The sequence below is a fragment of the Sphaerodactylus townsendi genome, linkage group LG01 (assembly GCF_021028975.2).
Source record: "Sphaerodactylus townsendi isolate TG3544 linkage group LG01, MPM_Stown_v2.3, whole genome shotgun sequence".
Taxonomy (NCBI): Eukaryota; Metazoa; Chordata; class Lepidosauria; order Squamata; family Sphaerodactylidae; genus Sphaerodactylus; species Sphaerodactylus townsendi.
The window spans coordinates 99,738,862-99,761,920 of NC_059425.1; the positions used below are offsets into that span (position 1 = coordinate 99,738,862).

Consider the following 23,059-nt stretch of genomic DNA (forward strand, 5'->3'; position numbering starts at 1 on the left):
TTGATAAGTATCTGATTGGAAGAGTTTGGTGCCTTCAAGAAGATAATGCAGTTACCCATCTTCAGTGTAAAATAAACATTAGGAAAGAAAGATTGCATTGTAATCACAGATGATTATCAACAATTAGCAGAAATACAATTAGCAATATAATGATGATGAAGTGTTTGGATTTATTCCCTGCCTTTCTCTCCTGCAAGGAGACTTATAAACTGGGGTGCTATGTGGTTTCCGGGCTGTATGGCCGTGTTCTAGCAGCATTCTCTCCTGAAGTTTCACCTGCATCTGTGGCTGGCATCTTCTGAGGATCTGACAGTAGGAAAGGAAAGCAAGTGGAGTAATTTATACCTGTGAGTAAAGGTCAATAGGTGAGGGCATTTGAATAGTGGCCTGGTAAGAGAGTAACAATGAAGTGTAGCATGTGAGTAACAATGGAGATAGCAAGGTCAATAGGTAAGGCATCTAAATAGAAGTAGTCTGGTCTTTGTTCCCTTTGATTGTCTATAGTCATCCTGTGTTTGTGTGGAGCTGATTAGTCACTGTCTTGACTCTAGTGTTTTTCAAAACTGGCAGCCAAGTTCTGTTCATTTTCATGGTTTCTTCCTTTCTGTTGAAATTGTCCATGTGCTTGTGGATTTCAATGGCTTCTCTGTGCAGTCTGACGTAGTGGTTGTCAGAGTGGTCCAGAATTTCTGTGTTTTCAAATAATATTCTGTGTCCAGGTTGGTTTATTATGTGTTCTGCTATTGCTATGTGTTCTGCTGTATGGTTTGCATACAGCCCGGAAACCACACAGCACCCCAGTGATTCCGGCTGTAAAAGCCTTTGACAAGACTTATAAACTCTTTCTCTTCCTCTCCCCACAAGAGACACTTTGTGAGGTAGGTGGGGCTGAGAGAGTTCTGAACAAACTGTGAGTAGCCCAAGGTCACCTAGCAGGGTTCATGTGTAGGAGCAGGGAAACAAATCCAGTTCACCAGATAAGAGTCTTTTGCTCATGTAAAAGAGTGTGGAAAAAACCAGTTCTCCTGATTACAGTCCACCTGCTCTTAACCATTACACCATGCTGGTTTAGTGAGATTTGAAGTTCTATAACAATTTCTCTATTAATGGGAACTTTACGTTAATTCAGGGAAAAATGGATGTGTTTTGTGACTGGCAATTATAACAATCCAAAGTAAAATGTTTTGATAACCAATTACCAAATAGCAGGACTGGCCTCAATCCCCCTCACCCCCACCCCACACACTTTCATTAATCAAAATCAGTGTTTGGGCCTTCTTATTAAGGCTACATTGCCATAGTCAGTACGAAGCACTGAAATAAACACATCTGTGCACTAGATTACATCCATTCTCCTATGTGCAAGTTAAAGGACTACCCAAAAAAGGGCAAAATTGCTCTCAGTCAGAAACCAAGCATTAACCCTTTAGTGGGCGGAGACTTGAAGATAAAGTTTGCTTAATTCTATTGACTCTGAAGAAAGAAAGAAGGCTTGTTGACATTTGGGATTTCTAATGGAGTCACTCACAATGGCTCAAAGCACCATAGGCCTAGTAACTCAGACTCCTTTGGCAGGGCATGATATTTGGAGATGCATGAAATATAAGCGCTACACAGCTGTTTAGCCACAGAGGGGGAACCACTCTGTTTCTAACTTTTATAGAATTCCTGGATTGTTTCCCCAGGCCCCAAATTTGAACACCTCCCCTTCCCCAGCAGTGTCCAAGGTTACACTGGCTGATCATTCAGACATATTGTGTGAGGCTTCAGCATCTGAGTGCTAGAAGCAGTCCTGTGCCTTTTAATGCTGCTTGACGGTGCTTGTTTATCTGGCAGCCTCAAGCAAGGGATACAGTTTGATTCCCCCAGCTGACGAAGGGAACAGAAAAAATTAAGAGTGCAAACAGTTTTAGTTTGTTGCTAGTGCTTCCCTCCAGTAAACAATCAAATGTGTAGACAATTGTATTGCAAAATACAATTGTAAAATACATTTTAGAATAAATCAGTTTGTACTGACTTTTGAGGGGGGCAGGGTTTAGACATTTAGATATTTATTTTTGCTATAAAAAGATCCTAGCAAAGGACTTATTCTTGTGCTTTGGTCTATCCCAGAATTCTTCCAGAGACACATTATAGGCGTTCTTCAAATTCATGCTTATCTTGTCCTTCAGGAAACATGGAAGCTGCACTTTATATTTTCAGAAGTCTAGAAAATGAAAAAAAAATTAGGAATGCTCTTTTCATTGCTCAAAGAAGCAGGACTCTCTTCTTTAAAAAAGAAGAAAAAGGGATTCCAGAAATCAAATTATGTGTAATATGACACAGTTGGAATTATTTTGCTGGAAGTTTAAAGTAGTGTTAACTGTCCCTCACAGTATAGTATAGTTTCACAACGTACAAATCCCATCTTCCCAAAGAATAACACCAAGTACACTGCCCCAAGCTTTTTGGAAGAAAGGTAGGATAAGTAATAAAAAGAACTCATCTTATGAAAAGAACTCATTATCTTATGAAACTTACCAAGGAACATGTACTGATTACACTCACCTTTTGAATTATGTCACTGTCAAAAAACTAGCCACATATTACACAAGTTTGTTACTGTCTGGTTCTCTGCTAACACAACTGCTGCATTCAGACACCACAATAAGCTCTATTTAAACTGAAGTTGAGTTCCACAAAGCTTTTTGCTGTGATTGTGTGTCCTCAGTAGTTGAGGGGGGCATATGGCTGCTGGAGCCCCAAGTGCTACTTGACTAGGTCATGTGGGGGGCAAATCCAGTTGACTGCCTCCCTCCCTCCCCAGGAGCGAGGAGCTGGAGCACTGCACTGTCTGCTCTGGGGGTGCTCAGGATGCCCTTTTGTGAGGAGGAAGTCACTGCTGGGTTTGTTGGACCCAGCCTCTTCGTCCACATTGTGCCCCTTCCTCCACCTAGCCCACCCCTTCACGCAGCTCTAATCTCCTATTCTTGAGGTGAAGATGGAAACTGCCTCCTTCCCCCATGGAGCAGAGACACTGGGGGGTGGGAATCCTGCCCAAGCCAAGCCAAGGCTTGGCAGTACCCACCCCCATGGTAAGTCTGCCCCTTTCCAAGGCAGGAAGTCAGGGTGCACAGATGAGGGCAACAGAAGTGAGGTGCAGAAGTGAGTCTCCAGTAACAAGTGCAATGCGGCTGGCCTCAGAGTTCCCTCTGGAAAGGAGTGCAGTCAGAGCCTGACCCTCGTGTTGGGCAAGAGAGGGAAGGAGGCCAGTTCTGCCAGCTGCTGCTGGCCTGGCTGGGGGAGGCGCGCAAGGTGCAGCCCAGCACAGGAGATGAGACTCCAGCAGTGAGGTGAGGCAGGTGGTGGCTGCTGTTGTGCTCCTCCAGAGAGTTGACCTCCGGTTGAGAGGGGGAGTTGGTGAGTGGGGGCTGGGGGAGTGAGGAGAGAAGGCTCTGGTTCCCCTTCAGGTGGAGGAAGGGGAAGGGCCAATTATGCCTCTGCTGGGCTTTCTAGCCAATTCCTTTTAGCATGTCCCCGGCTGCAAAGGAAATACTCCCAGCTTTCCTCCAAAGGGCTTTGGTAAATTGCACTCAGAATTTCTAGAGGACACTCGTTTTCTCATCACTGCCAAGGAAAATCACAAAGCTACTCTCATAATTCAGCAGGACCCCAATCTTCCTCACTTTGGTGTTCGGCAGGCACTGCTTGATATTGGAAATCCAGGCATCAAACCGTTCAGTCTACCACAAACTGTTGTTACACCCAAGGCAGCTTTTGGCCCACTGCGTTGCCAAGCTCTCAACACCTAGCAGATCCCAACACCACAAAAGTTGCTGTGCTCCTCATCCACCTTCCAGTGAAGGATCCCTCTTTCAAAACACTGGAAAGCTTGCACTTGGGAGCAGTATATGAAGCACTGAGGGTGCAGGGGGTAATTTTGGGGTGTCTGATATTTTGGTGTTTTGCATAGGTAAAATCACCTTGTTATGTGCTGAATGGTAATCCCCACAACTGCAGTCCACTCCCATAGAGTATGTCGGAAAGGATTGTTTGTGGATGATTGTAGATTAATTACATTTTTTGTGATGTCTGAATGACAGCCATCATTTAATGCAGGTATCTTAGTAAATCACAGCTCATCAACCATGGTTTGATTAAATTCTGGTTTAAGGTGACGTTTGGATGCAAGCTGCCCAGCAAAATGTGGTTTGTTAATATGAACTGGAATTTTAAACCATTGGTTGTGTCTAGCCCGTTAAATGTGATTTGTTTTGACATATGAATGTAGAAATTTTAACTTGCAGTAATGTGTCCTTTACTTTTCAGCATACAGAGACGCAACCAAAATCCTTCCTATTCCAATCACATTTAGCTATTGATGTTTTCACAGCACACTCTATTTCTTCTATACTCCCACCCCCAGCTAGTGTTGACTCACTTGTGGTGTGTCTTTAGAACCTCCTTCTTAGAAGGAAGTAGGACAAAAATCTCACTTCAACACACAAATGACTTCTTAGGCATTATTCCCTACGGCCCATTCTACCAGTCAAAAGCAGTTCATAGATCACCTATTGCCAGTATCTTCCTTTCCATAAAGATAGTTCTCCATTCAAATCTCCCTGCCCCCTGGTAAGTTTTACTCACAAGCTGAGAGAAAAGGTTGAGGAATGGGGTGAAATGGCAAAAGACTGTTTCACCTGAACTTGCCTGGCTATATGTACATTTTTGGGATTGTTAAAGCAATTATGAATTTTTAAAACATATTTGGAATTGCTGAGGAGTGATTAACTAGGAAACTAACAAGGGGAATGATAAGACACTGATTTCTGTATCAGTCTAAATTCTAGAGGTATAAGCACTAATTGTATAGCTGGCAAGGCACATTTAACTTCAGATCCATGACATTCCTCTTGGTATATCTATATATTGAATATTTGGATATGTGATTAGCGAAAGCAAAGAAAGGAATCTTTCTATGATGTTCAAGGCAGTTTTGAGTTTTATAAATCTATTACCGCTGGAAAGCGCAGGAAGTATACATGGGACTCATGATTTTCTTATAATTCACACAAACCAATTACTCACCTGACTCGGAGTGCGCTCAAAACAACCCTTTGACTTTTTCTGTTTCAGGGTCGAGGTCAATATCATAGAAGCAAGGCCTTGTAGGCAATCCTGGCATAGTGCTCATCTAGGGGAACAATGAACTGTATGTTACAGTCCTGAAACTGTAAGCTGATAACTGCTCTGCACACATATATTTATGATTAAGTGAAATACCATATTGTTCTTCATGGACCCTTAGCTACAGATGCAGTTAAAAGACAAAATGAATCCAACCATCTGCTACTCCAATCCCTTTGTTAAAGTCTAATACTTAAACAGATTCATTTGTACTTGTGCATACAAGAAGAAATTCTAGGAAAGAAAATGAAAGGTCACACATTGTGAAGTCTCGTCTAGCATAATTCAAGATACTAGGAATATAAATAACAAATTGAAGCCATTCAAATAACTATTATACTCATACAAGTCTATATTAAGCTCTTTCTGCTTCTCAGTGCTAGCTTCTTAGTGTTATTTTAGGGTATTCAGGCAGTACTCACATAAAAGGATCTAAAATACAAAATCAATTCTATCAACTTAAACAGACTTCCATCAATTAATTATTGGTGAAATTAGAAAATATGTTTGTAGTGGAAATTTCTAATGCTTATAATAGCCACTTTTATTACATCAACCTTATCTCTCAATTATTAATTTTGTCACTACTCAAAAATATGTATTTTGAGTTTATGTGTTACATTGGAGCATTGGTTGGATTCATCATAACAGGAAGTTGGCTAGTAACTCACAAACTTACAGTGACTGGGTGCTCTTCTTCTGGGTAGGAGAACTAGGAGGAAACAGCAGCATCCGATCTCTCCCATCACAAATGTTAGAGCTGCTGTTGCCTCTTTTACAAGGGAATTCCACCTTGGTACATCGTATATCCACGCAGCCAATCAAGGGGTGAGCCATAAATAGAAGCAAAGGAACTACTGCTTGATTGCCCAGGTAATATATTTCTTTCCACTTACCTATGCTAGAATTCTCTTGTGGCAATACAACAATGTGTATGCACAAAATATATTAACCATCTAATGTACATCTCTTAATAAAACTGGATCCTTTTCTGAGTGCTTGCAGATACAGCTCACAATTATGTTACAATTGCCTTCATAACATCACAATTTCAGAGTTATGAGTGCAGAGGGTGGGTTCATGCAGCACTTATAAATTATACTATTAAAAATAAACAATCATCTGCCTACAGTTCACATTCCATTGAAGCCAATACAATTGTTCAAAACTAGTAAAGACTTTACAAGCTGTTCTTTTGCTCATGATGTTCAGAGTGTTGGGGAGATGATGCCAAGAAGACTGGATAACAAGATAACTTTGATGACTCTCAAAGGGAGGAATGGAGAAGGAAAGGAAAAGAAGAAGGACAAAGATCACTTAATGCTTTCACAAGCCTCTCTGCCATTCAATTAGCACACAGAGGGTCAGTTACATTAGCAGACTTCCCCAGTTTCTCTTTCAATTTGGTGGGGGAATCACTCTTTTCATTAGAGCTATTTCTGGTTAAACTCTAATGGATCACTCTATCAATCTTAGAACTATTTCCCTAGATATCTGGTTATGGATCCTTCCTGATCCAAAACCCAAATATGTTTATTTTCACTCCAGAGGAGAATCCTCCACCAGACAGCTTTAGCAAATACCACTATCTTCAAGCTCTCTGTGTTAATTTCTCTCTCAGTCAATTGTCAGTTTTCAACTGTCACAACTCTCCAACTGCCATTCTCAAAATTCTCTTTGAACTGTCAATCAAGGGGTTCTATGATCAGGGCAACTTCATGGACGTCAGCTGTCCATCACACATGAATTTTCCAAGTGGGTTCCATGCTAATGAGCCAATGCATTTTAAGTCAAAATTAATTTATCCGGTGCCAAAAGTAAATTTGTGATAAAACAGGTAATTACAAATATTCTAATATTTTGGCACTATCTGGAAGATGGGCTAGGAGGAAAGAATTGATCTAGTGGTCTATATGACAAAAGGTGTGGGATGAGCTGTGGCTAAGGACAGGCAGCCATAAAGCTGGAAGAAACAAAAAGGCCGTAAGGGCCATACAGTGCAATGTGTCACTGAGCAAAACCAGTCACAGCCCCCTTCCTATTAATACAATAATGGCTTTGCATGTGCCAAAAATTGACCCAAGCAAAGGGAAGGGCCACCAAATAGTACCAGCAAAGTAAATAGATCTACTGAACTGAGCCTTTGTAGTATAATGCCCACATTATAATGCTCACAGACTCTTTTCTTCACTGCCACAGAAATGAAAGCAGAAATTTGCAGGACGCTTGACAGATTCAATGCTCTGAGCCACACAGAATTGACGCTGCTTTGTATATGTGAATTATTTATCCCAGTAGCCCCAGAATCCTATCACTGCATCTTTAAATTAGCACAATCACTTTGAGCTATGGTGGTCCCTTAATATTTTCAATACTAGTCAGCGCATGAAACATGAAAAGAATATTGTTAATACAGAAATAAAAAGAGTGTCACAAAGAAAGAGAGGCATGATTTAACTAAGGTCATATATTTCAGTTTGAAGAAGCAGAGGAAATATATAACTTTATAAAGGGGTTCAGGAGACATCCCCAAGCCGGAATCAATAGTCATAAGTGACCAACAGCCTTCCCTGCTCCAAGAAAAAAGAATCCCAGAATTTCACAATGAAATAAGAGCTGCCTGATAGAGGCAAAATAGAGGAACAGCTTTAAGAAACACTGATAATTTCAGTCTTTCAGACAGCATTCTTTTTCAAGACCACAGACATAATCCTAGTATATATATTCAATGCCTCAAAATAAATACATAGATTATGAAGGCAACCAAATCACAATTTTTCACTACTGTTTAAATAAAATTTTAATACGATTTTATGAAGATTACCGGTAGGTTCTATTTTGGGGAAATACATATTCAAAACCAGATCAACTTAATGAAAATAAGAATCCTCTTGGTCTCTTTGCCAGTCATTATTCTTCATTTTTAAACTGCATGTCTTTATGTGTTTGTTTTCTAAGGCCCAAAGGCTGGCAACAGGTGCTGACTTTCTCTAGTGATGGATCGCTTAATTTAGACAAAGCCTTGATTAAAAATTATAATGACAGTCTTTTCTGGTTTGGAAAGTATTCTGTTTCTTTTATTCCTGTAGACACCATCTGACATTTAAACTGCAACAAAGAAGGGGTGATCTGAAACTTTCCATTTAGCATATGTAACTCTGAAGTGCCTCACAGGGATAGCCCAGGCTACTCCAATCTCAACAGATCATGGAAATAAAGCAGGATCAGCCTTGCTTAATATTTGGATTAGAGACTAACAGGGAAGTCTAGGGTTGCTATGCAGAAGTAGGTGATAGTAAATCACCTCTGAATGCCTTTTGCCTTGAAAATGTACAGAGTTGCCATAGATTGGCTGCAACTCAATGGCACTTTACGTGCACGCACACAGCTCTGAACTGATAAGGCCTCATCTAGATATGCAGATAATGAAGATGTAATGAAGGGGCGGGGGGTTAGCTTTAAAATGATCAGTAAAGCTGAAAAACCCGAAGACCTTTTTCGAGAAACCCCAAAATATCTGAGTTTCATGAAAAGAACTGAAAAAATTGGTTCAATTTGAGCCTATGGGGAATTTAATTGAGGTTTTTTGCAGTTTTCCACCTGTAGAGGGCACATTTTTCAAGGTAGAGGAACCAAATTTGCAGGGCGGCTTAGGGAAACTCTTGATAAGAGCATTCAGGCTTGGTGAAGTTTGGTTCAGGGATCCAATGCTACAAGTCCCCAAAGGGGTATCCCATCTCCCATTAGAAACCATTGGAAAAAATGGAAGTTTGGGGCTACCCTTTTGGGGACCCATAGTATTGGATCTCCTAAACCAAACTTTACCAAACCTGGAAAGTATCCCAAAACCACCCTGCAAGTTTGGTTCTTCTCCCTTGAAAAATGCACCTCCTTCCGATATGCCCAGAAACTCCCCAGATTTTTCCATTTGAAGACTGAGATCCTCAAAGAGGAAACAAGTTGAAACTGAATCCAAACAAGACAGAGGTGACTGGCTGGGAAATGTGAGATCTTGGGAGAGACAGATGTAATAACCTTAGAAAAGGTGAACTTACATACAGCTGATCATATAAAGAAGGTGCTGTTGGACTCAGTGTTTGTATTGGAAATGCAGGTTTGTGTCACAACTAAGAGCAATTTTTTTCAATTTATTCTTGCTCAGAAATATCTTTTTATAGGGTCTTTAGACATGGTATTGTGCTGTCTAGACTGGAGTACTGTAACATACTCTAAACTTTTCCAGTTAGTGAATTGTAGCTGCCCACATTATTGCCCCATTTTGATTACATAACACTAGTGAAAGAACTACATTGACTAGTATTTGCTTCAATTTAAAGTCTGGTTCTTATCTCTAGAGTGTGTCAACAGTGCCTTTTGCTAAAGGTTATTCTTGATGAATGACACTGAAGATTCTATATATACTGATATTGGTGTTTTATGTCTTTATAGTTCCACTTTATCTTTCTACCACAATAACATATTAGAGCATTCAATACATGAGGAGTGTGCAACTAGAATAACCAAACAAGGAAATATTTGCACACAACATTGCTAGCAGTCATAAACTGTATAATTTGTGAGCACTGATTAGTTCTTATGAATGTTTCCTTGTCTGTATGTAAGACTCACTTGATGCACTGGGACATTACTGAGACACAGTCCCTTTAATGTATACATTGTTGATTTAGTCAACTCAGATTATACAGTCTTTGACTGATAGCCACATTGTGTGCAAATATTTGCTTGTTTGGTTACATTAGCATTATTAACTACATTTGATTTGCTGCAGAAAAGAATTTTAATATTTGAAGAAAAATATAACACTGTTGCAAAAATATGTTTTCAAGGCTTTTGACTAGCATTAGTAGAAGTAGACACATCATACCAGCTAGTTGGCTGCTTGCTTCTGGGTCCAATCCAGATTATTGTTCCTTCCTTTTAGCACTCCAAGTTGCCCAGGAGCAGGGTATTTAAAACACCATTTTGTTCCATGTACTCATCATGTTAGATATTCTTCAAGGGTCCTGTTCTGTATCTTTGCCACCGTCCAAGATTAGCTGGGTGGCCATAAGAGTCAGAGCCTTTTCAGTATGGAATACCTTTCCCTGCAGATACTCTCCTTGTATTTTTATCTGTCACATTTTTGGCAATGTAAAGACATTTATTCCATGCTTTTCCTTCAGGCTCTATAACCAGATGTGGTTAATATTATGTAACTGGTGGCCTCTTCCTAGTGCTGATTTAATTTACTTTCCATCATTTAATGCTGTCTAGTGTGAGCTGATAGTATTAACTGTACTTTTAACATACTGCTGTTTTAAATTGCATTTTGTTGCATTTTAAAAGAATTTTTAATATGCTGTTTGTATGGAATAAGTTTATTTTTATTACTTAATGCTGGTAAGTAGTAGTTTGCCTTCTTAGTATATTTTTAGTTTTACTGAGGTATTTTATTTTGTGTGGAACCAATGTTCCTTTGTAACTTGCTTCAGGAAACTTTGGCTGAGAGAAGTACAAAAGTACTTCAAATAAATAAAACTCTACTGCAAATACAACCTTGTATCTTGGACCAACATTCACCAGTGACTAGATAAATAGCTTTTTGATTCCTTCATTTGTACTACAAAGCATTCTTACTTCAGGATTTTTCTGGAAAAAAGTGGTTTTGGATTGAGCATATCAAATGCTGTTTATTTTTTCTCTCACTTCCCTCAAAAACAGAGGAGTAAGTAGGCTACTTTTTCTATTAGGAACACAGACACAAGAGATAGCTCTATTTTAATATTTAAGGAAGATACTGAATTATTTTTAAAAAACCCTGGAACACACTAAACACATGAATTAAAACTATAGCCTTAACTAAACTTTAAGACATATGTTTTTGGGATAGTTCTGAATTAGTTGCATAGATGTGCTATTTTAATGCTTCGTTTTATACCACAGAATAAGTTAATTTACAAGTAACCAAAGTCTACCTAGCAAGACATGTCTATGCAAAGAAGTCCATGAATCATACATATAGAACAGGGGGAGTGCGCTAGAGTTATTAAATAATGGTAAATTCTAGTTATAATGCTATCAAGGTAATTAGACATAATTTAGATAAGGCCAGTTTCTTATATGCATGTAAAATTTTCAACTCTTCAAAATGATAATGAGCCCTTAGGGGGAGGGCGGTCTATAAACCGAACATATAAATAAATAAATATAAATAAATAAATAATAAAACTGATTTGGTATGGCAAGAAGTCTTATGCAGTAAGGAACACACAATGTAAAATTCAGGCTAAATATTTTTCTTATATTAGAGATAATATATGATTCATGGTATATTATTTTTGCTAGGTACTGTGTAAATTGGATTAATGAATCTTTTTATTTACATTTAATGACTGTAATACCTTTTTGTAACAACAACAACAACAACGAAAAAGAACACGAGAAGGTCACTAGATACCACGATTTTAAAATCAAGCTTAGTGTCTATGGCACAAACCAGCTGAGGTCATTCCAGTGGTAATCGACACTCTGGGCGCCATCCCCAAAACACTAGGGCAGCACTTGAAACATCTTTGAATTTACAAAATTAACATCTGTCAAATTCAGAAGGCAACCCTGCTGGGATCCGCATGAATACTACGCCGATACATTACTATTTCCTAGGCCTCTGGGTGAGGCTCGAATTGTAATGAAGGCCAACAACCTGCTAAAGATCTGGCAGCTGTGAAATCTACCATAATAACAATAACAATAATAATGATAATGATGATGATGAAATAATAAAAATATGTAAAATGTCTTTTTCTAATATAAAACAAACCTTTCTGCTAAAAAACAAAACAGTGCTACACAATAGTTATCAGTTATAGTAATACAAAATTGGGTAGATATGCTTTTAGGACCAAAATACTAAGAGTTTTGTATCACTGAGGGAAACATTACTGTGGAAATTCTTAAACCCTGTGAGTGAAAAGAATTTTGTTTAAAAAACTTTAACATCTGAAACTCACACAAGCTACCTTTTAGTATCTATCCCTTTTGAAGTATGGAATATTCTTCTTAATATATCAGTTAAAGCTCTGATAATTACTGACTTGCAGTTTCCCTCTTATCTGTATTTCACAGTAAATCCCTATACAAATAGGGAGAAATAGAAGGCAAAGGAGAAGGGCACGAAAGCTGGACATTCAACAGAACTAGCATTTTTTCTGTTTTGTTTCCATGGAACACAAACTACAAAGTAACATGGTTTGTGCAAAGGGTGGTTTTTTTTCCTGTACTTGCTATTCTCTTCCCTTCTCCAAAACCAATCTAAATGAAAAAAATTTAATTAATTTTTCTGGAGATTCATGAAAAATATTTTAAGCACTTTACTTTGAAATAGATAAGATGACCTATCATATGGGTCAGTGCTTTGAGAACAGCACCACTCTAGCTGGAATTAAACATGGCTGTTCAACCCAGGCACTAGAAAAGCAGTAAGCACTCAAGAGAGCAGTGATTGGTAGTGGGAGAACAGGAAGCACAAAAGCTCCAGCAGTAGGTGATCCCCAGGTCCCCAGTCTGATAGCAACTTTCTATTCCCTCTATAGCAGTCCCAACCTAGGCAGTGAACAATATTTCTAGCCATCATCAAGGTACAATAGCCCTATAAGAGTCTATCTTAGAGCAGAGCCCCACTCCTATTGCTCTTACAGTGTAATGCTATGCAGTATTACTTCAGTTTATGTTTATTGACAGCAGTGAACTTAGGGTATACTAAAGTTAGAAAAGGAATACAACTGTGTACATAGGCTGAACCTTTTTAAGGGATGCACGGTTGACTCAGTGAGCTAGGGTTTTTGATAAAGGTCTAACCCCATATGTCCCAAATAGGCCTCTGCGATCTGCAGAGGCCAATTTGCTGGTAGTCCCCGGCCCCTCGTCGATACGGCTGGCCTCTACCCGGGCCAGGGCCTTTACGGCCCTGGTTCCGTCCTGGTGGAATGCTTTACCATCTGCAGTCCGGGCCCTGCGGGACCTTGGTGAGTTCCGCAGGGCCTGTAAGACCGAGTTATTCCACCGGGCCTTTGGGGATGCCAGCCGCAGACTGCCTGCCCCCTCTGTAGCCCCCATGACAGTTTTGCCATCTTCAGCATTGCCTGATCACTGATACCATCCATTTTTGGGCAATGCTGGCCCCCCTGTGCATGCATTTGGGCATGTATTTTTATTTGTACTCTCTGGAATTGCTGCTATAATGTATTTTAATGTATTTTAATGTTTTATCGTTATATTGTATTTTATGAGACCTTATATTGTATTTGTTTTATGTCTCATTGTACACCGCCCAGAGCCCTTCGGGGTTGGGCGGTCTATTAAGCCGAATAAAATAAAATAAAATAAAAAAATTAAAATCCTCCATGTGATTTTAATATTAACAATGATCAATAGCCGGTTGGGTTTTCCTCCAAACCACTCAAAACGGATGAACCAGCATTTTCCTTAAAGCGCCAGGTTAGCCAGAAAGCCACAAGAAAAAAATAGTTCTTGTACAATTAAAGTTGTTTTACAAATCACAAATTACAACAGTTTGTTCACTCAAGAGACTACACAAGTACCAATTATTTGATCCTTCTACAATTTAGTATGCAAATCAAAATGGAGTTTAAGAACGAGACTCTAACACCTGCTGTTCCTTCAAGCTCATCATGTTTTCAGTCAATAACTCCCTATCAAGAGGGGAAAAAAGACTGATATAACTTAAGGCATACTATAAATAAATTATTTTTAAAAACCCAAAATATATCCTATTTTGAACAGGTTATGTGTTTTCATACTTTAACACAAAAAGTAATAATAAACAGTAAATATTACAAATGTAATATCATTAATTCAACAGCCTTTGAACAACAGGTAGATAAAATGCCCAATATATCAAAGGTAGGTAGATGAAATCCACTTCACACACTACACACTGACATATAATTTCTGTCTAGGAAAGTTCACAGTTCATACATATGCACTGCATGGTGTGGGGAAGAGGTAGAGATGTCTCAGTGGTTGTTCACATGGCTTCTGTTCTTAAAATTACTTTACACAACATCAGGAAAATTCTATTTCTGCCTGAGACTATGGAGAGCAGGTACCAGTCAGACACCATGTTAGAATTTATTTAATTTATACAGGAACTAGCCAGCTGTTGGAGGTGCCTGCAATGGTGTCATGGGCCATCCCCTGGAGTGCAGTGAGGCTTCAGGGGATGAGCAGAACCCAGTAAGCCCAGACCAAGTTGAGAACCAATGAGAGTTGGGCTTGGATCAGCCAGAGCTCCTGCAGGCTTTACAGGGTAAACAAGAAGCCAGGTCAAAACTCAGAGTCAGAAGTGCCTGCAGAAGCAGGTCATGCATCCAGCCCTGCTCCAGCTGCAGAGACTCGAGCATCTAGCTCACCTGAGCCTGCATGTCAACAAAGGCAGAGACAGAGACAACTGTTGTGTGTTAAACGAAGACGCACGAGCCTGCTAGCGCAGAGAAGTCACCTTCTGAAGCAGGGGGAAGCAGAGTCTTCACAGGATGAAGCCTAATATTCTGGAAGAGCCTATCAAGCAGGTGCACAAACTATCCTGGCCTGGACGCAACAAAGCACGTGACTGCTGCAACGCTTCCTCTGACTTGTGGATTCTCTGCATTCTAACCCTCGGACCAGACTTCTAATGCTGAAACCTGACTCTTGGACTGGACTCAGCTCCCCGCTGTAACCTATCTCTGCCTGGCAGCTCAAGCCAGGACAAGCAGCAAGGCAGGATACGTTTAAATCAGTTTATTAAAATTTTAGTACTGTTTATGGAAAGAGGGGATTGCTAGAAAAAATTGGAGTCCCTTTTACTTGATTTCACCTAAAATCTTTGATTTGTCCCCACTGATTGATCTTTATCTTTTTAAACCCCATTCTCAAAGTATTTTCAAAGTTTGTCCCAACTTAAGAGTAAACTGACTGCTTATGCTACATGCACAATTTATTAACCTGCCATTCTGCCCCCCACCCCAACTGCCCAGGGCAATTTTCACAGGCACACAGTTAACACCACAAAACAAAAAGTACATACATTGACTCAATGAAAAAAGGCTTATAAAATAGAGATTCATTTTTTGTGTGTGTATGCAGGCACATATGCACATAAAGTTACCAACTCCAGGTTGAGAAATTCCTGGAGATTTGTGGAAGAAGTCTAGCCACAGCATGATTTGAGGAGGGAAAAGTTCTCAGCAGGCTGAAAAGCTATAGAGTTTGCCCTCCAAAACAGCCATTTTCTCTGGGGGAACTGATTGTTGATTAGCAGCAAAAACAACTTATATTATCTTAGAAATATGAAATGTAGATTTTGTGATTAATTAACTGACAGAGTATTGAAAACCCTACATTTTGTTACCTATATTTAATTACCTGAAATGCTGGCATGAAGTGCGAGACTAAATTAAGACAAAATAGGTGCAAAATTTAGAGGGGGAAGGGGAAGAGGACAGACACACATTGACTGATCTTAATCTTTTCTTTAAAAGCACACTTTGGGATCCCAGCCCTTTAGCAACAAAACTTACACTATCTTAGTGATATGAAATGCAGATCTTTTGATTAATTAGCTGACAAGAGTATCGTACAACTTATTTGTAGTTACCTGAAATGCTGGCAGAAGTGTGAGATTAAATTAAGACAAAATAGCTCCAAAATTTAAAGGGGGGGGGGGAGAGATGAGAGAGACACATTGATTGATCTTAACTTTTTTTTAAAAAAGCACACATAGCTGCAGGCTAACTGAATGCCTCTCCCTCCTCCAACACTTGCATGACCTCTTGTTAGGGAAGAGGGCAGCCATTGAAGCATTCCTGTGCTCATGTGCTGGAGCCTCATTGGGGATTGGGTGGGAATAACACTGACTCATCTTTGTAATTGGCCCCCTTGTTGGGGGGAAAGGCAGCTAGCATGTGAGAGTCAGCTCAGCCACTAAAGTCTTCCTGCACTCGTGTGTGGCAGCCTCGTCAGGGATTGGCTGTGAGTGAGTTGTCATCACGCTTTCCAACCTTATATTTTAGGATGTGGCAGTGTATCAAGCATACCTAAGTGTTTTGGGACATAATTGTTCAGTCATTAATTTGTGTTGTCAAATGTGTTAGGAGTCCCTGGCTCTCATTTATTAGTTCAGCTAATATGAAGAAAACAGTGGGTTCACACAAGTCACAGTTCCTTAATACAAACATTCACATTTAATGTGTCTTCAGCCTGAACAAAAAATGTTGTCTTTTAGCTCTCTTTGGCCGTTTCTGCACGGCAACGATTGGGGTTGGGTCGGCATACACAACACTGACCCAACCCCCCTGGGCGTCACAGGGCAGGGGGGCGTGTCCCCAGGCCTCGGTGATGCGCTGGACGGCCATAGCGAAGGTAGGTCGACAGTTAAAAGGGGGGAGGAAAAGCGCCTTCAAGCCGCTGCCGTGCTCGAAGCCGCCATTTTCCGTAAACCTCGCTGGGGAAGCGAGGTCGGAAAATGGCGGCTTTGCGCCACTCGGGAGGCGCGAGGGCGGCGCGGCTGCGCAGCAGCTGTGCCCCCTGTGCGAACAGCTCCCTGGGGACGGCGATTTTGGCGTCCCCAGGGCGCTGTTAATGGCCCATGCGGAAAGGGCCTTTCTAAGGTTGCTTCTTCACAGTCCAAATATCCTGGGTTGAGCAAGGGAAATATCTTGGTCAAGAAGGTTGCATGGTTCCTGATCCTAAAGTAGGTTTGCCCATGATATTTCCTGGGATTTAAAAAAATCGCCAATCCTGCGTTGAACCCACTATTGTGCAAACACCACGGAAGCAGAACCAGTTTATTTTCCTTGCCCAGCTGCCTGATCTCCCCACCCTGCCACCCGCCCCCCTGATCTGATCTTCGCACCTGATGTCATGTCAGATTTTAACTCTGTTGAGTCACCGACTGTTGCAGCCCGCCCTTCCCAAAATGTTCCCCCAAGCACGTTTTCTGGTCATGGTATGGACTGGGTGCCATTTTGCCACAGTTAATCAGGAGTGAAGTCCCAAATGTCCCTGTTTTCTTTTCTGTATATGTACTGGTTGCTCGGAGCGCACAGCTAGAGAGATGTGCACTTTGGGCTGAAGTTTAGTGGGCATATCACATGGGGGGGATTCTCTCGTTTTCCACAAAAATATGAGAATGTGAGTGGGAATGTGATATGATGCTGTGCCCCATTGTTTTTTGTGCCGCTTGCCATGTTGAGGCCAGTACCGGGTCCTATCCAGAACTGGAAAAAAGAGGGGGCTTCCCCCCCGCTCGCTGTGGGTCAACCAATCAGGTGTGCAGCCTTTTTGCGGGGGTGGCTATGGTCCAAAACTAACCTTGGCCGTGAAACGATCAGTTTGAGTTCAGTATTATGGAGGGGTGCTGCTGGTGTAGTTTTGAGCGATTGGCGTGCACAGACAACAATGACTGGCACAAGTGGCGACGCTGCTGTTGTGGTCTATGGCAGGAGCTCTGCCAAGGGACCAGGGAGAGGTGTCATTTGAAAGGAGGTGGACACTAGGGACCTGCTAGGGATCTAGGGTGAGTGGGCGGTCCAACGGGCCCTTACCAAGAGCCATAGGAGCATGGATGTTTTTGTGAAGGTGGCTGTGGAGATGAGGAGTTGGGGTCACAGCAGAACTGCTGTCGAATGCTGCACCAAGACCAAGACACTGCAGTGAGAATACAAGTGTGTTGTGCAACACAACAGGGTGTTGGGTAACAACAGGGTGACCTGCCCCTTCTATGAGGAGCTTGAAAGGATTGTTGGGGAAGACAGGAACATCAGGTCCCCATACAGCCAAGCAGCCCCCCCCCCCAAGCCCTGGCAGTTGACTGGCCACTGAAGGGGCCTGCCCCACTGCTGCCTGAACCACCCTACCCACCAAGCCAGGGATCCCCAAGGAAGAAAAATGAACGTTTGCATAGTTCCAGAACTCACTCAGGTTTTTTTGCATGGTTTCAAAACACTTTTTGAAAGAACAATAAAGAACAATAAAGAACAATTTTTCCATTGCTAACCCGATACTGGAAATAACGTTAACAAATAGTGCCTGCACAGACAGGAGATGGAAACCAAAACATTAAGAGGCAGGAGTAAGAAGTAAGCTAGGGTAAGGCGGTCAATGACCATGTTCCCAACCCCAACAATTAACAGCCATTTCCCACAGTTGGAATAGGTGTCAATGGCCCTCACTTCTGTGCTGGTAGGTGCCCAGAGTGTCTCGCACAGCCCTGCCCTCTGCGAGATTGGTCTCATCACAGGGAGTGTATTGCCTCCTTTCCTGTTCCTTCACTGAAATCTCCCGCTGCTCTTCCAACTGCTTCAGCAGCGCTCCAGCCTGGGCCTCACTCTCAGGAGCATCATGGCCCTCACTCTCGCATATGTTGTGCAACACAGCACATGCTCCACAACTGGGTTGACAGTGTGGGGCATCACTTGGAGCCTCGTAAGAAGGCTATGTCACCTGGCCTTCAGTCTCCCAAATGCCCGCTCCACCATGTTCCTTGCACAGGAAAGTCTGTAATCGAAGTTATGCTCCCTCGCATCATGCGGGGGAGCATAAGGCTTCACAAGCCACCTCCTCATGGGAAACGCACCATCAGTCAGAACTAGCTGATAGTTGGGGAAAATAGTGGCTGGAAGAGGCTGAGCCATGGGAGGTGCAGGAAAAACTGCCAAGGAGAAACTCTGTTGCCATTGCAAATGCACACGCATATGCCATCTGATAAGCAGGGAAAGCAGCCCCCCATCTCACAGGGACAACCTCCCCATAGGTTTCAAAGGAAGTTCAGGAGTTCTCTCACAAGGTATCTTTAGTTCAGCCTTTCAATTTGCCAGTTGCCTGGTCAACACTGTTCACAATTCTTGAATCTGTTCTCAGTTAAAGGCTGAGGGGCAGGAGATAACTTGAGGAACAGGGCACGACCACCCCTTCCAACCTTATAAGCAATGCTACTCTAGTGTCATTAGCTGTTCATGCCCACACTGTCTCTGTTTTTGGGCAGCATCACAGAAACAGGGTAAGTTGGGCAGGGGAGTTTGTATATGTGTGTGTGTTGGGGTGGCGGGGAGCGGAATGAATAGATCAGATATGTTAGCTGCAAGCATCTGATTTACCTCTTTTTCCACTGCAAAAATATACACTTTAAATAACATAGTGTCAGTGGCAACAACTGTGGCCGTTTCCTGGGGCTCCCGACAAAGGCCGAACAAACCCTCTCTAAATGAGGCCGCGAGGGAGAGCACGGACTACAGTCCCTCCCTTTGCTGCCGCCGCCTAGAAAGAGGCTGGTCCCTACCGACGCAGTCTCTTATAGGCTACCTGGCCCCAGTCACGTGCCGGTACCCGGCCACGTGACTGCCTCGGCCGGCCAGCTGGCAGGGAGGGGAGGCTTTTCACTCCTTCCTCCCCTGCTGCAACGGCGCCACCAGGCTGAAGCCTGGGGCGCGATTTGTTGACAAATGTGTGGATATTTCCGTATGAACTTTAATTATAAGCACAGTCTATGAGACAAAGTTCCTGTGAAAATGGCTTCAGCTACTTTTTTTGCATTCCATAGCCTTCCTTCCATGAAGGTAAACATGCCTCCCTCATGTATCATAGACTACAGGAAAGAGAGACTGTAGCTCTTTTGAAGTACCTATTTCATTGTGACTGAAACTGTCACCTGAGCCGGTGTTATTCTGAACCAATCAGTTGCGTTTAGACTACATTCTTATATTTATCTCAAAGTTCTAACTATAAAATTCAGAAAATGACTCATTTTTTAAGAAAAAAGGCGATTGAAGGTCTATATACAACCAAAGCTGAGGGATCCACTTCTCTTAACTTAAAAGAAGTTAATTTCACATGAAACATTTTTGGCATAGAAACATTTCTGCAACTCCACTGTTTAGCCAGGGGCATAACAAGCCAGAAATCATCTAGAGTTCAGCTTGCCTGTTTTCATTCCTCCACTTCTGTGAACTCAAGTAAATGAAAACTTTCGATTATGACAGTCTCAAGTAATAAGCAGCTCAAGGGTTTAAAAATATCTGAGGCATATTTAAGGAGAATAATGCCATCAAACTCCTGAAGTATTTTCCCACAGAAGGTATCCAAACAAGCTCACAACTCCTCCTAGAACTGAACTCTCTGTACAATGCCAAGAAATATGCCAACCAGGATATTTAAACACAGTTCATTTGTATTGCTCTTCAGTAGGTATCTTTTGATCTGAGTTTCTACAGAGTATTTCAGGGTTTTTTGTACACGCACAAAATATAGGTTGATAGAATTAACAGGCTGCAAAATAAGTGATCTTAAAATGCATGGATATGACCTAAGAGATATGAATGAAAGGAATTGATAAAACAAATCTCACCCCACTGTAGCCTTCTGCTCCTGACAAGGGGGACAATGGCTGCACAGAATCTCAAACAGTAGCATTCTTTTTCCAGATGGTCTTCAAACTCTCAAGATTGGGGTTGGGGGCAGAGGAAGTGAGAGATATCTGTTCCATGACCCCCTGGGGCTCCCGGCTAAGTCCTCTATGGCCTAAGTCTTCTACGGCCTGGTCAGTGATGTAGGTATAGATTTTTTAGGGGGGAGTGGGGGCGAGGCCATGCCCCCCCCGGGGGTGTTTCCATGCCTCTCCAAGCCACGCCCATGGCCTCAGTGCTTATAAAAAGCAGCTCTCCGAGGTAAGGGGTGCCAGACTCCTGTGACCTGCCCCCCCCCGGCTGGGCTCCCCAGCTGGCAGCAGGCAGTCCCTTCTCTCTCCCCTCCAGGCAGAGGGGCAGCTAGGGAAAATGGAGCCCAGTGCAAAATCTGAGGTTTGCGCATCCCCCCCGTGGGCGGCTGCTGTGACGATGGAATCCACCCCCAAACAGCATCAGTTTCAACTGTGTTTAAATTAGGGAGCCCAGATTCTCCTTTTAAATCCATTTTAAAGGGAAAATCTGGGGTCCCCAGTAAAAATAACATTGAAAGTGATGGTGTTTTGGGGTGGATTCTCCCCCACCCTGAAACAGCATAACCTTCAATGTTTGAACTGGGGACCTCAGATTCTCACTTTAAATCCATGCCGAAGGGAGTGGATTTAAAAAAGAGAATCTGGGGAAATTTGGGGGGTGCCTGCTGTCAGGGGTACAATTGTTAAGCTAGCAGCACCAAACTTTCAGGGTATCTTTAGGAGACTCTCCTGATGATACCACCCAGGTTTGGTGAAGTTTGTTTCAGAGGGTCCAAAGTTATGGACTCTCAAAGGTGTAGCTCCATCTCCTATTTGCTCCCATTGGAAACAATGGGGGATGGAGGCACACCCTTTGGGAGTCCGTAACTTTGGTCCCCCTGAACCAACCTTCACCAAACCTGGGTGGTATCAGTAGCAGATTATCCTAATGATACCACCTAGGTTTAGTGAAGTTTGATTTAAGAGGTCCAAAGATATGGACCCTCAAAAGGGAAGCCCCATCTACTATTAGCTCCCCTTGGAAACAATGGGGGATTGGGGCACCCCTTTTGGGGATCCATAACTTTGGACCCTCTGAACGAAACTTCACCAAACTTGGCTGGTATCATCAGGAGTGTCACCTGACGGCAGCCTGAAATTTTGGTGCCGTTAGCCTAAAACCTGCGCCCCCTGCAGGCCAAAAACAAAAAACCACTTTAAAATGCAAAAACCCACAAACGGGGGGGGGACTTTGGACATCAATGGGGGGGTTGAACCTGAGAACCCCCCCTTACCTACATCACTGGTCCTGGTCCACAATAACTGAAGGGCTGCCTGAGCCTATATGAACTAACCCTGATCCTGAAACTGTGCAGGGGAGGTGAGCTTATTGCAGCAACTTTTTCTTAGGATTGATTGATGGGGATCCATAGTAGTGCATTATGCATTACATTCCCAATTTCCTAAGCAAATTCGCTTTCCCAAGAAGCATGCCTGCCTAATTGTTAAGGTCTCCTGGAAAAATTTAAAAACTGATTTATTCCAGAAGGCCTTTTAGTGGTGCCATGGAGAACACATCTTACTGTGACATGCCTCTGAAAATGCCAGCCATATTTGCGGGCAAAATTTTAGGAGCAAAAAGTATCAGACTGTGGCCACATAGACCAGAAAACCCACAACAGCTCTTTGAGTATGTTTGTGTTTTATTCTCTGTCCAGAACTGTGCATTTGATTATGTTTTTGATATACCTGATGTCCTTCATTTTTATATTTTTGTGATTTTATGGCTGGCTACTTTGCATGTCACTTAGTGGATAAATAAGGCAACACATCTTCTAAAATAAATAAACCCATTCACAGTTCACAGGCTACAACCCTTAATAATTCCCTTTATGAAAGAAATTCCCAAACTTAGCTTACATTAGTTCTGTTCTGAACATGGGGAATTATAGCCTGAGCCCATCTGAAATAAAAAAGATTTACACTTTTACTGTTTAAGTTCCAGCATCAGCACTCTGTAAATATAATTGGACCTTTCTCATTAGGGGGAAAAATATTACAGACAGTCACCGGATTTTCTGTGAAGACTAAGATACCTATTGTGATGGCACAAACACTATCGATCCTCAGTGCCTGGTGCTTTGGAAGGCAGCCAGTACTAGAAGGTGCAGTTGATGACATTAACAGTGTAATCCTAAGGAGTGGGGGAGCTGATTCATATGCTGGTGCATTCTTGAGATAACCAGCCTAAGGGTCACTTATGTTGGTGCCATTGGAAATGATCTGGAAGTAGGTACATCATTTTGGTTTGTAACTTTAGATGCTGAAAGATGCTGTTGTTCATAAAAAGGGTACTGAGACAGCCTTGTACATTATATTTACTAACACTGCAGATCTATCATCTTGCTAATGTTCATGTCT

General features: G+C 42.0%; 1 protein-coding gene across 1 annotated transcript in view; it reads right to left on the reverse strand.

Moving 5' to 3' along the window:
- Positions 1–633: 633 nt before the first annotated feature.
- MTHFD1L (methylenetetrahydrofolate dehydrogenase (NADP+ dependent) 1 like) overlaps positions 634–23,059 on the reverse strand; it is a 165,252-nt gene continuing 142,826 nt past the window's right edge. Inside the window, 2 exon segments of the mRNA XM_048488844.1 lie at positions 634–2,206; positions 5,068–5,173. Of these exon segments, the coding sequence (XP_048344801.1) occupies positions 5,084–5,173 (90 nt within the window). The 3' untranslated portion in view covers positions 634–2,206; positions 5,068–5,083.